At 31.2% G+C, this 14,376-nt stretch overlaps 1 protein-coding gene across 1 annotated transcript in view; it reads left to right on the forward strand.

Moving 5' to 3' along the window:
• The first annotated feature begins 2,116 nt into the window (after nt 1-2,116).
• Nucleotides 2,117-14,376, forward strand: part of LOC124422481 (insulin gene enhancer protein ISL-1) — an 88,404-nt gene continuing 76,144 nt past the window's right edge. Inside the window, exon 1 of the mRNA XM_046959024.1 lies at nt 2,117-2,240. Within this exon, the coding sequence (XP_046814980.1) occupies nt 2,225-2,240 (16 nt within the window). The 5' untranslated portion in view covers nt 2,117-2,224. The remainder of the gene's footprint in view (nt 2,241-14,376) is intronic.

The raw sequence follows: 14,376 nt of genomic DNA on the forward strand, positions 1-14,376 counted from the left end.
GTGATGTGATATGTATATGTACGAGTGAGGAAGGGCTCATCGTTTCTAGCACATATGGCTGGTATACACGACGATTATTACATTACGTATGTAGGCTCAAGAATAACGAAAAAGCTGCCCTGGATTTGTTCGGGGTGATTCGATTATATTTCTGCGTTCTTACGATTTGAATAAAATTTGTCTAAGGCAAATTATCGTAACGATATACGTGTATATATATATATATATTTGCATTATATGTTCTTTGTGGTATACATATATATGGCGTTTATTCGATAGGGGAGAAAAAAATTCTATGTGATTTATATTATGGTGATTAATATTTCGTAAGATTATTGATTGATGTAATAAATTTGATTTTTATTATTATGATTACTTAATTAAAAATTTGTTATATAGATCGTATATGCAAATCATATCCTAGTGATATACATATATACGTATAAAAATATATGTATATAGTTATACGTATTTTATTCTTTAAGTTTATTCGTGATAGTGTAAAAAAAAACATTGTTATTATTATAATATATAAATATTTAAAAAAAATATATAAATTATTTAAAAAAAAATTTTTTTTATTACATAACCTTTGTATGATAATATATTTCTTATTCTTACGATCTCAATAAAATTTGTCAAAAATAAATTATACTATCAGTAACGTCATGTGTCTTTTATTCGATAGAAAAAGGAAAAAAAAATGGATTTATATATTAACTATCGTGAGATACCATTAATAATTACTAAAAAAATTGAAATTGATTTTCTTATTACTATGCTATTATCTAAATGATTAATTGATTCCATTTACAGAATGATTTTAATGTTTCTAGGATTATATTAAAATTAAAAATATATGTAGTGTATTGAATTGTTCGAAATTCGCGGGTGATTTAATTTAAGACGAGATTTTTCATCTCGTCTTTCTCTCTCTCTCTCTCTCTCTCTTTCTCTGTCTCTCGATTGGTCAACCAATCAAATTCGTCATTTGTCAAAGATTTGAACGTATTCGTCGTGTTAGCAAAGACACTTGAAGTATCGTACGAAATCAAGGATACGTATTTAATTATTCGCATTCTTAAGGTAAAAATGATAGTATATTATTTATGATCTGTACGTTTATTATGCTATTAGAGACATACATTAGAAAGTTTTAGAATACTAATAGTATAAATCATATAGACAAATCGTTTTATTTTATTACGCCATCTTGGTTACATCTTCGTATTACGTCACACGTCAGTACTTTTGCTTTCAGTATCCTCGTCGTCTTATTTGCGTTATGATCGTGTCTTTTCTTTTCTTTCTATTTTTTCTTTCTCACAAAGTGATCGTACAATCAAATAAAATAAATAATATATGTATATATTATTTATTTCGAAGTACAAATCGTACGATTTGGTTTTCTATTTTTTTTATCACATCCGTATTTCCACAATTCTACATAGTTCTATGTTCTTTCATATAAATTAACAAAATAATAAATTGTAATTCGAGAAAGAATAATTAATATGTAATATCATCTAATTAATTACTTCTTTGTTTGGTAATGAGTATATGTAGTCGCGAATAGTTTTCTTAAACGATATATATATATATATATATAAACGAGATTAACGCAACAAATACACGGTACACAGATGTGTATAATGCCGTAACGTAACTACGATAGCTTCGAATTCGTCCGATTGTAAATAGATCAATGAGAAAAGGTCGTGTAAAAACAATACCTTACGGAAATAAAGTACGTATCATTCCACGGTGACTACTCGTAACGAAAGGACGTTATTACTTTTATTCGATTCGTTTCGTATGACAATATCGCAAATATTAAAATAGAAATTATTAAATATCTTGATTGATAAATGATTAATATAAAATGTCGATTTTTATTGAAACATTTGATAGAACAATCTTTATAGATGGTGTTATGTGACGTGACGATTAGTGCGATTGTCTTTTTTTTTGTATTTTATTTTATAATTTTAGGTTAGGCATTGTGCGTGAAGGAAAAAGTGAAGAAAAAGAGTGAGAGAGAGAGAGAGAGAAGAAAATAATGTAAATATCGTTGATACCTGAGAAAGATGAGGATAAAAGAAGATACCACCAGCCATGTCACGTGACCAATCTGTATCCGACGGTAAAAAGAGCTATGTACGAAGATGAGATTATTTCGAGTTTAAGCGACTACAAACGTCGAACGTGATGATTAACCAAACATATGGTCGTTCGTACACGTGAGTAATTTCAAATATCCCTGGGACATCGAATAAATAAATCTCTTATAGACACCGTTTGGCCATTTTTTTTCTGATTGATATATATATATATATATATATATATATATATATATATATATAATCTATGTAGAACGTTATTTCGAACGACATCGATTCGTTCCAAGTTGATAATAAATCGTTTTTAGCTTCGGTGTCTAATTTTAGGTTAGAACATCGATCGATTTGGTCGTGCGTAAATTTCGATGCCGAATATATTTAAGAATTCGCGTATATACATACTCGTGAATATATATATATATAATCTATTTTTTAGAAATATCTATGGGGGTTATATATATATGTATATATTATATAGGATAATGAGTCGTCGAAGTTGAAAGATCTCTTTTTCTCGTTCAATATTATATTATCATATCGATTTAAAGTAATTTTCAAATTTATTTAACCTAATGCGAATATATATATATATATATATATATATATATATATATATATTAATGTGTATATATGTATATATGTATATAATGTGAAAATATTTTTAGAGGTTAGATTGGCAAAAGTAAACGACTAGTCATTAAATAATCTCGTTTATGTTTAACGTAAAAATTTCGATCTAATAAAAAAATTGTCGAAATTATTTAACGAAACATATATATATATACATTTTGACTATTTTTAGGTTAGAATGTATTAAAATGTTGAAAGTATCAAGATTATTTATTTATCGTAATAAACGCTCGTGGCATATCCTTTTGATGTTTGATAAGACGAAAAAAGAAAGAAGAAAGAAAAAAGACGAGAAAAAAAAAATAAAAACCATCTTTGTCCCAGTCTTTAACGTTTCCATTAGGATCATGATCGAATTTTAGATAGACTAATCCAGTCGACTGTATAATCTATCGCTTGTATTTGCTATTCGACGACCGTATGTCACTTAAGAACGTATGGTAGCTTAGTGTGTACATTAAATAACAGTATTGATAAAGCGTTAGGTGGATAGGTATTTATATATTTATCACGGAATAAAAAAAAAAAAAAAAATAAAAATGTAGGAAAAAAAGGAAAGAAATCCCCCCCAAAAAAAGAAAAAAAAACAGTAAAACTGTTCAACACGTTACATACATACGTACATAGATAGACGTATATATGTACGTGTATATTTATGTGGGAAGTAATGTATGTAAAGACACGTTAATAGTAATTCGAAAAGATTTTTAGATTTAAATTTATGTATCTCGCACGTTGTTCCATAAAATACGGTAATACGCGCGTCTTTAAAATCTTTCAATATTTCATCGTTATCAGTAATTTTACAAGATAACTATAAATGGCAGACCTCTTAAATATAAGAGGGTGTATTGCGTAATTTAAAAAATCGATACGTTTCGTGCGCCAATTTTATCCGTTCCTTTTTCTTTTTTCTTCTTTTTTTTATTTTTTTTTTTTTTTATCAGATTATAAAACATACAAGTTTGTAAAGTATCAGCTTGTAAAATTGAAAGTCTAATGAGAAGTATAGAAACAATGAAAACAAAAAAAATAATAATAAGTAATTGATTTCTCAAAATCACGTAGAAACTTTTGGTTTCGCTTAAAGACTTCCGGTTGCGATACCGTCGTAAGAAAGAGAACAAAAAAAAAAAAAAAAAAAAAAAAAGAAATCTTCGAAAATCTCATCGTCATATTTCGGCATAATATTCGTCATAATGAAATTTAACAAACGTCTATTCATTTATATAAATACGTAAATACGTATGTGGATAAATAAATACCTGTTTACTTGGACACTTTTGAGAAACTTCGAAAACTTTGAGGCTTACACTTTTTAATTAATTCCCCAGCAAAACTTCGTCGAATAATTATAAGAAAATAGAAAGTGTTGCCGGGTCGATTTGTGCTTTGTTATAGGGGAATAAGAGAGAAGAGAATAGAAGAGGGAGAGAGGGAGGGAGGGAGAGAGGGAGGGTTGATAGAAAAAATATTTTGACGAAAGTTCTCCTCCCTTTCCTTCTCCTCCTCCTCCTCCTATTCTTCTTTTTCTTTTTCAAAAGAAACAGAGAGAGAGAGAGAGAGAGAGAGAGAGAGAGAGAGAGCCTAGAATCTTTCCATCCCCTTTTCGATGAATACTGAGTTTTTAAAGTGCGACGCGTTGTCCTAATCAATCTATATCATGTCGTGTACATCGAATCTGCGAATATGTATACGAAAAAGAGAAGGAAGATGAGACGGTGTAGTGGTGGAATAGGGACGAAGGGGATTGAAGGGGAACGATGATTCGTTTCGTCGTCGAAGCGTCGAGAACCTACGTCGAGTCTCATTGCGCTTTTCTGGACAACCAAAATCGAATTTATTATACTGTACGAAGGGTACAGTAGGGAGAAAGAGAGAGAGAGAGAGAGAGAGAGAGAGAGAGAGAGAGAGAGAGAGAGAGAGAGAGAGAGAGAGAGAGAGATGGAGAATGGCTCTGGTGTTTGCAGCACCTTAATCGAATCTAGTTGGACGCTAATCGAACTGGACCAGTCACTTTTACGTGGGGTGCACTTGGAACGTGCTGTAGGTATTAAAATGCGTTATCGTCTGGGTCTATATGTATGCGTATGTATATGTCAAAGAGAGAGAGAGAGAGAGAGAGAGAGAGAGAGAGAGAGAGAGAGAGAAAGAAAGAGTGATAGGGAAAGAGAAAATGATTTTTTTTTATTTTTTTTTTATTTTCTTTTCTTCTACCTTTTTCTAACTTATTGTCAGTAAGATTTATATATGTACTTAGCAAGTACTTAGAACGTAAGTTCTCTAATCGTTTGTACATAATATAGGTAGGTGTATGAAATTTATGAAGATAAATATTGTCGTCTGTTTTTCCTCTCTCTCTCTCTCTCTCTCTCTCTCTTTCTCTCTCATTTACATTCTCTTTCTTATTGTTAATAAGTTTTTTTTTTTTTTAATAATTAATAAAATTATATATAAATAATAATATGCATACAAACATATATTGTAAATTCTTACTTATTCTTACTTACTTATACTTAAAGAATTTGTCACGTTTAACGTTAGGAAAAGAGAGAACAATGGCGGTATCTTACGATGAATAGATAATAATATATCTTAGGTAAAGATCACATTTAACGTAAGACATTAGGTTCGTAAAACTCGAAGAGACAATTCGAGCTACCATTTTACGACGATAAAGGTAACCCTCAATGGGTGATCTTTCCTCGATTCTAAATGAAAGAGAATGAGACAGACGGACAGACAGACAGAGAGATAGATAGATAGATAGATAGATAGATAGATAGAGATAAATAGATAAATAGATAGAGATAGAGAGAGAAAGAGAGAAAGTGAGAGAGAATAGCATCACAGCACCTTTAAAGTTCTTACCTTTGCTAAATCCTCGAATTAGTAGTCGCCGTCGTCCGCGATGCAAGATAACGTGGATGTAGATGGCCAGGTAGATTAGTCAAGGAGGGTCGAAAAGAGTATCCGAGAGAGAGAAAGAGAGAGAGAGACAGGGAGAGAGTGAGAGAATTAGAAGAACAAAAAGAAGTAGAAGAAGAGCTGAGAAGCGAACCGAATGCGCTTCCAAGGGAATGAATACATCCGGAAAAGGAAAGTGGCCCGGGTCAGTGACGTAGCAGATGCGAGTTCTCGATACGAGATTACCCTCTTCTTCTTCTTCTTCTTCTTCTTCTTTTTTTTCTTCTTTTTTTTTTCTTTTTCTTCTTCTTCTTCTTCTTTATACCATTCTTAAAATTCTCACTAAACGCCTGTCGTCCGTTTCTCTCCTCTCGTGGTGTTTTCTCTTCCTAATTCGTGTCTTTTTTTTCTTTCTCTCTCTCTCTCTTTTCTTCCTTTTCTTTTTCTTTTTTTTTCTTTTTCTTTTTTTTTCTTTCTTTCTTTCTTTCTTTCTTCCTAATTCTTCGACACACTTAACCCATTGCGACCAAGAAATTTTTCAGCTTGTATTTTATGTATGTACTACTTCTTATTTCGGTCGGCTTCGAATCGAATTGGATTTATATAAGTTAATATAAAGGAATAATATATAATATTTATAAGTAAGTAATTATTAAATGATATTTTAATTATTTCAATTGTCGAATGAAGGAAGAATTGAGAAATAATTTCTATGAGAGATAAATTAATTATTATTATTTCAACGGCACTGCAATTGTTAATTTAATTTCGTAATCATTAAAAATGAAATATCCGCAATCGAATCGCATTATCAAACCTGAATCTCTTTGTCTCTCTCTTTCACTTTATCTTTAGCTCTCTTTATCTTTCTCTCTTTCTCTTAGAGATACTCCTGAAGGGAGTTTTGGAGGAAGACGAGCTTGCATAATAGAGGGATGCACTTAGCGCTTCGCCACGGGAACCGCGCCGTAGCGAATCTCTTAACAAACACGCGTCGCTTTTCTATACCTTACCGTGATGCCTGCTATCATCTGGCCTCGCCATTACGTTCTACGAGCACCCTGAAACGGACGGATCGACGGACGGACGGACGGATGGACGGACGGCCGGAAGCTGTTGAGTCATCCGCGTTTTAACCGTAAACGACTCGGAGACACGATCGAAAAGCATTCTGCTTTACCTTCTAACGTAAAAAAAAATATATATATATATATAATACATAAAAAATAAAAAATATATATATATAAATTTATATATAAGTATATAAAAATATATGTATATAATATAATGATAATGTAATAATATAGTATAACATAATAATAATATTAATATTAATAGAACAATAATAATAATAGTAGTAATAATAATAATAACAATAACATAGAAAGCTAATGTATTTGATTATATTGAAATTTGTGATATGAAAAAAATCACATTATTATGCACACACACACATATATATATATATATATTTTTTTTTTCTGTTTTAAATCAAATATATATGAAATTTCAAAGAATTTTTTTCTATGTACGTATTATTTGGAAAAGAAAAAAATTATTTCTTCAAATTTAAGATCAAAAGATAGATATGATATTTCCTAGAAATAGAAAAGAAAACTTTTTGTCAGAAATTGTAGACGTTTGTATTAACTGATACGTATGTAGGTACATAAGTGCGCAGTATGTATTTGTGGCTTCGATTTCAAGTGGGGCGTTCCTGTGGGAAAGTAAGCTCGGACGATTGGTATATGGCACGCGGGGGAGTATGGACAAAAGGGTGCAGTAATAATGCGACATTATGCTGTATAACGCGGATCATATTCCACGCATCGTCGCCCATTAGGGATGAAGGATCGAGAAAAACCGTGAGACTTTATCACGATATGAGACAACATTTTTATATGCCTAGATATATATTTTTATTTTATTTTTTTTTGTAGATGTACAAATCAATTCCTTTTTGCCGATTCCCCCCCCCCCTTCCTTTTTTTTTTTAATCCAATTTTTGTTGCATTCGACATCAAACATTTGAATTTTTCTACTTATTTTTTGACATTTATCGTTTTTATTTACTTTTTTTTTTTTTTTTATTTATTTAATTTCTTTTTATGTTTAATCTTAATCAATTTGTGCGTGATCAATCCTATTTTTTTTTCTCTCTTTCTTTTTTGTTTTTCTTCTTTTGAAATCAATAATATACATTAATCTATATAAATTATTAATTATTAATTATGATATATTTATTTATTTATTATTAATTCTTATAGATTAGTTTTCTTTCTTTTTTCCTTTTTCATTTTATTTTTGATATATATATTTCCGAAAACAAATTTGTATGATTTTCTTAACACCACCAGATATATGTGTTCATGAATAATTGAAATTTATTATTCCTTTTTAATTTTTTTGACGACACCCGTTATATGAAGTCTTAACAAATCGTTGCCACGATTATCCCCGATGGCCCTGCCAGAGGGTTAATCGCGCGTCGAGTAAAGTTTTTCTTCGGTATTCTCTTCTTTCACCTCTAGTTCTGGATGACGAGTGTTCCCTTTGCACGAATTCCATTAATCTATCTTCACCCTGCTACTCCAACTTCTCCCGGGCACGGGAGCTACACTTTTTCTTCTCTACGACAGGATCTATTCTGTGCGAGTAAAGAGATATTCTAAGAGAAATCACGCGAGGAACGCAATTCTTTCGTTAATACAGGGTGTCCTATTTATTCGACGTGTACCATTTTTCTTTTCTCTCTCTCTCTTTTTTTTTTGAACAAAAAAAAAAATATCGTGATCCATTTCATCAATTTATATTAAATCTAACGCGTATGTGTGTGTGTGTGTGTGTGCGAGCTCATATGTGTAATTCTATATAAAAACACATACTATTATAGATGTAGTTTTAATACACGTTCTATATGTATCGTTGGGGCGAGGGGGACGTATGTATGTAATTCTTATTTTTTCTTCTTTCCTTTTCTTTTTTTTTCTATTTTTTTTTTTTTTTTTTTTTTTTTTTTTTTTTTTTTCTTTTCTATAAGTCGTAAAACATGAAAACGTATACGCAATTTTACATATAGATCATACACATTTATAATTTCATGTACCTATAGAATACAGAGACTATTTATGGATTCGATATATAAACCATAGATGTTTACGATTTTATCTATGGAACATGATCATATCCATCTATAGAACATTGACACCTATATATAATTCCATGTACACACGTACACACATATATATATATATATATCATACTATATATTTATGGTTTAATGTATAAGCAAAACGTGATGATGTATAAAAAAAAAATGGAAGAGAAAAAAAAATATAGTCTTCCATAGTTTCACGATCATCGTGTTGAATGTGCGCATTTTGAAGTGAACAAAAAAAAAAAAAGAAAGAAAAGAAAAAAAAGAAAGGATAACGAATTATTAACAAAATACATTCGATAAGATTTATGTAACGCGTAACACGATAGTTTAGAGTTAGACACGATTAGACTTATTTTAGATTTTAATCGATAATTCGACGTAAGAACGTTGCCTTACCGTAGCGAGTGTCCTCGAACTAAGTACTTCATATTTGATAGAACAAGTTCCGGGAACATCGACGAAGAAGTCGATGAGATAGAAATAGTGGGGCAGAGAGAGAGAGAGAGAGAGAGAGTGAGTGAGTTTGAAAGTTCTTCCTCTTGAAGGTATCTAACACGACGACGATATTAGCTCCGCCTTGAGTTTATCGAGTAGGAGGACTTTTCGACGCGAGGTCCTCTCTTTCGTTTAATCCTCACTTATTTCTAACATAAGATACATATAGACACACACACAGACACATATATATATATATATACATACATACGTACATACATACACACATAGATTTTCATATATACATGTATATATAAAAATCGATAATTTCGAAATATCTTGTCACATAGTAAGTTTCAAAGAATTTACTTTAATGATCTTCTACGGTTTAACTTTTGAATTAGAAATCTGGGATGGATTTGTTTATTTAAATATTTTCTTTATATAATCCAGATAATATTGTATTATAAAAAAAAAAAAAAAAAAAAAAGGAAAGAGAGAGAAGAAATTAATTGTATAATATAATTGTAAATTATAAATTTAAAAAAATGATTAGCTTAAATATTGTGTATGTGTTATTAATAATTAATTATTATTTAAAATTATATATATATATATATAGATATAGAAATGCAAAAATACATTATATTATTATATGCTTCAATATGCGAGAATGAATAATATTATAATAAGCATCAATAGGTAAAAATACATTATAATACTTTACACATAAATGTATTAATATCTATACAAAATTAAATAATAATAATAATAATAATAATATATATCCATTATAATGAACATTGATTGTATATATTTTAATTTGTATCGCTATATTCAATATTTTATGTTTACTCTATTGTTAGATTTATTTATTTGGAATTACTTTTCCGTTTTTGTTTTTGTTCTTTTTTCTTTTTTTCACCGTATACAAAAAAAAATTGAATAATTATCACAGACGAGAGTTCGTGTATATACGAACACACACACACACATATATATATATAGACATATAGACATATGTACATACATATATGCGTAAACAAGTGTAGGTATATCACCGATATCACTTAGCATTAGGAGTAGCCACCCTTATGAAGGCTCGGACACGCGCAAAAAAATGAAGGGCGACCGCTTTGGGGTCGCTTAGCTCTCCGCGTTCTTCTTCACAGGGGCTTGGATAGCAATAAAAATATTGATGGTTGGCTTCCGGCCGTAGACGGGACAATCGACTAATTATTCACCGACCACGCGACCATGCCGGATATTCAGAACGTCCATTTGCGTGTCCTCATGTTACATACATACGTTACATAGATGAAAATCTCTTAACGAAATCTTAGTTGGCAAAAATATTAAGTGAAAATTATTATCATTTTTTTTTTTTTTTTTTTTTTGTTAATCAACGTCTCGGTTCTTACGAAAAAATTTTTTTATCGGTTACTTACTATCGGTTACTTTGTTGATTGTCAAAGAAAAAGAAAGAAAAAAAAAAAATAAATAAATAAAACTACTTCCCATTCGCATTTAATTCACATTTGAATATTTTCATTTAATTCTGATCATTTTTATTGTTTCGAAATGAAAATTAATTTTTGCATCTTAAAAATTCCACTCTACTCTAATCCATTCTTACTCGTAGTAAGTTTGTATTTTTTATATTAGATATAAAAGAGAAGAAGAAGAAGAAGAGAAAAAGAAAAGCTAATCGCCGTATCTTAGAAACTCGACAAATATGCACGAGAGAGATTTTATTATCACCAAAAAAAAAAAAAAAAAAAAAAAGAAATTAAAAGAAAGAAAGACAAAAAAAAAAAAATAAAGAAAAGTTAATCCTCAGATCGTACAAAATTATTGTCGACATATGTGTATGTCCGTCTTTATGAGTTGATAAAAATCGTCAATCTCTCTCTCTCTCTCTCTCTCCTCTTTTAAAGGGTACTTGAGAAAATGTGACAGAGTAGGGAGAAAAAACGCAAAAAGGATGTTTTGGGTGAAATTGGTGCAAAAATGGGGAGAAAAAGATTGGCGGGAAGGAGGGAGGAAGGGTGGAAGGGAGGATGGGATTTTTCCAAAGAGGAAAGTTAGTCTCTCAAAGAACGCGTGACACAAGTGAAAAACATAGACAGAGAGAGAGAGAGAGAGAGAGAGAGTGTGGAGTAAATAGAAGCGCCTGTAAGTTGGCAAGCGGCGCATCAGTGGCACGTGACGTCACGGTAACGTCAATTAGGCGTCGCGTGGCCGAACAACGCCACGCGTCATTTGTCAGTGTCCCCATAGTCGTCAGGGCCGTTTCTCTTCGAACATGGCGCGCGTGCGTGTTCTCTCTCTCTCTCTCTCTCTCTCTTTCTCTCGCACGCTCTCTCTCTCTCTCTCTCTCTCTCTCTTTCTCTCGCACGCTCTCTCTCACTCTCCTGATACATGGACTGTATCGCGTGTTTTCGCACACACTTGCGCACACAAATACAATCAGGCACACATACGTACACATATGCACGGACACAGATAGATCTCATTCGCCACGTGGAACTTTGTCTCCACCTCTTGACTCTCAAGACCGCCTTCCTTGCAACTGAGAAATAAGAGGAAACGATTCCGGATCTCGCGTTGGATTCGTCGATGCTGTTTCTTCTTCTTCTTCTTTTTTCTTTTTTGTTTTTTGTTTTTATTCTTTTTCTTTTTTTTTCTTCTTCTTCTTCTTACTCTTCGTCTTTTTCTTTTTCTTTTTCTTTTTCTTTTCTCTTCAGCGACTCACTCAGCAGACAACAATAGTTTCTTACGGGAATAATTCGTAGTTATGTATTTGTTTAATATCTCGAATAGAAAATAATGTTTGTTTCGTCAATTTTTACGAATGACTAATTTGAAGAAAAAAAAAAAAATGTTTATTTTATAAATAATACAATTAGAATTATTTTATCGCATACTTTGTATCACCTTCGCGATTTCAAAACCTTCCCACTTCTGTCTCGTCTTTAAGTTTTCAAATAAAACATCTTTACTCAACCTTTACATTCTTACGTACTTTATCGTAACAATAATATCTATTTATCTATATATATATATATATATATATATATATATATATATATATATATATTTTGTTATTTATCATTTATTAGGTTTTAAATTCATTCATTACGTTTAATTTCATTCATTAAAATTAATTCTCTAGAATTTAATTATTCGTCCGTATCTACGAATGAAATTTTTATATCATATAGAAATTATATTAAGTACGATTAAATATTGTAGATTTAATAATTAATCGTACGCCGTTGATTGAGTTTGTATGTAAAATAAAAATATAATAAATGCACAGGAAGGTAGATGTAATTGTTTGCAATTGGGGGAAAAAGAAAAAGAAGGAAAAAAAAAGAAAAGAAAAGAAAAGAAAAGAAAAGAAAAGAAAAGAACATATATGAATGAAATAATGTAAAATTTTAAGATCGTAACAATTCGATATCTCGATAGAATCGACGGAAGGAAGGGTGATTTTCGTGACTTTTGGGTACGTATCGTTTCACGGAAACGCGCCGTGACACGTGACCCCAACATTTCGAATTCATTGCCACTGACACGTGACTTCCAATCAAACGTTATTGTAGTTAGGAGTTGCAATCGCCGCTGTAAAATTCTATGACCACACTTCTTACACGCATGCATGCATGTATGTATGTATGTGTGTGGTGGATGTGATATATATATATATATGTATATATATACTTGAACAAATTTGTAGTATTATTTCGTGTCAATGAGTTTTTCATTTAAAAATTATTCTCCATTTTCCAAAAACCCATGTAACTTACAAGTTACATACATATATCCATAGTTTTTATGTCTTTCTATATATATATATATATATATGTGTGTGTGTGTGTGTGTGGTTTTTAAATACAAGTTTTTTTTTATACTTATATCATATATCTATTTAAATATTTTAATACAGATATAAGAAAGAATAAATATCAGATATTATCCTAGTTCATAATTAATATTACACAATATAATATATATATATGTGTGTGTGTGTGTATATATATAAAGATATAATAAAATAAAAATTATTACAGTCATCATATATCGGAAAGTTTATTATCACGTCGAATAGATAGAATATATAGATGAATAGATAGACGAGGTCAGATAAGAGAAAGAGATTATGGGGATAGAGAATATCAACGAAGGGTAAAAGAGAGAGAGAGGGGGGGGTGTAGAGGGGGAGGGCAAAGAAGGGCGGTAATGAATTAATTGGCTTGCGTCGACGCGTGGCCGGATGTATGGCCGATCGTGCTCGACTTCCGGCACTGAGTCGTCTTCTTCCTTTTACTTAGGCTTTTCATGGTTTTCGTGGTTCCGATCGAAAGCCACAGGACGCGAAACTCTGACACGAGACCCTTTAACGTTGCTCCTCCATTGTACTGGAAAATATTTATCGTGTGTTCTCTATACGTCGTCGGTCTTATACGATACAAGAGAGATTCTCTTACGAACGTGCGCTCCCTAAGAGAATCTCATATAGTATCGTATCGTATCGTATACAATGGATAGTAAAACTGTCCTCCTTGAAAATCTTACTGTCTCTCTCTCTCTCTCTCTCTCTCTCTCTCTCTCTCTTTTATAAACCACTCCCACTCCCATTGACACCCCCTATAACCTTCATCCTCTCATCCCCTTTGTCCCTCCGTAAATAATTCTGGATGAGTAACTGCGCTTTCGACATTTTCTTCCTTTTTCATTCGATGGGTTCATTGGGTTCAATGGTTGAACATCGTAGATTTTCGTAAACAATGGTAGGGTTCTCTTTCTCTCTCTCTCTCTCTCTCTCTCTCTCTCTCTCTCTCTCTCTCTCTCTCTCTCTCTCTCTTTCTCGTTCTCTTTGATAGGAGATTGAGTACAATGTTACAGGGTATGTTAACATTTGTTGGGTGATTTGAAGAGAAAAAAAAAAAAAAAAAAAGAAAAAAGAAAGAATAAATAAATAAATAAATAAATAAAAGAGAGATGAAAAGAGAACAAAAATCGAGTTTAATTTTATTCTGATTTCTAATGGGCTCTCTGGGATCTCTTTTTTTGGTTTTCTTTATTTCTTCTTTTTTCATTTTTCTTTTTTTCTTTTCG

The sequence above is a fragment of the Vespa crabro genome, chromosome 1 (assembly GCF_910589235.1).
Source record: "Vespa crabro chromosome 1, iyVesCrab1.2, whole genome shotgun sequence".
NCBI classification, from domain to species: Eukaryota; Metazoa; Arthropoda; class Insecta; order Hymenoptera; family Vespidae; genus Vespa; species Vespa crabro.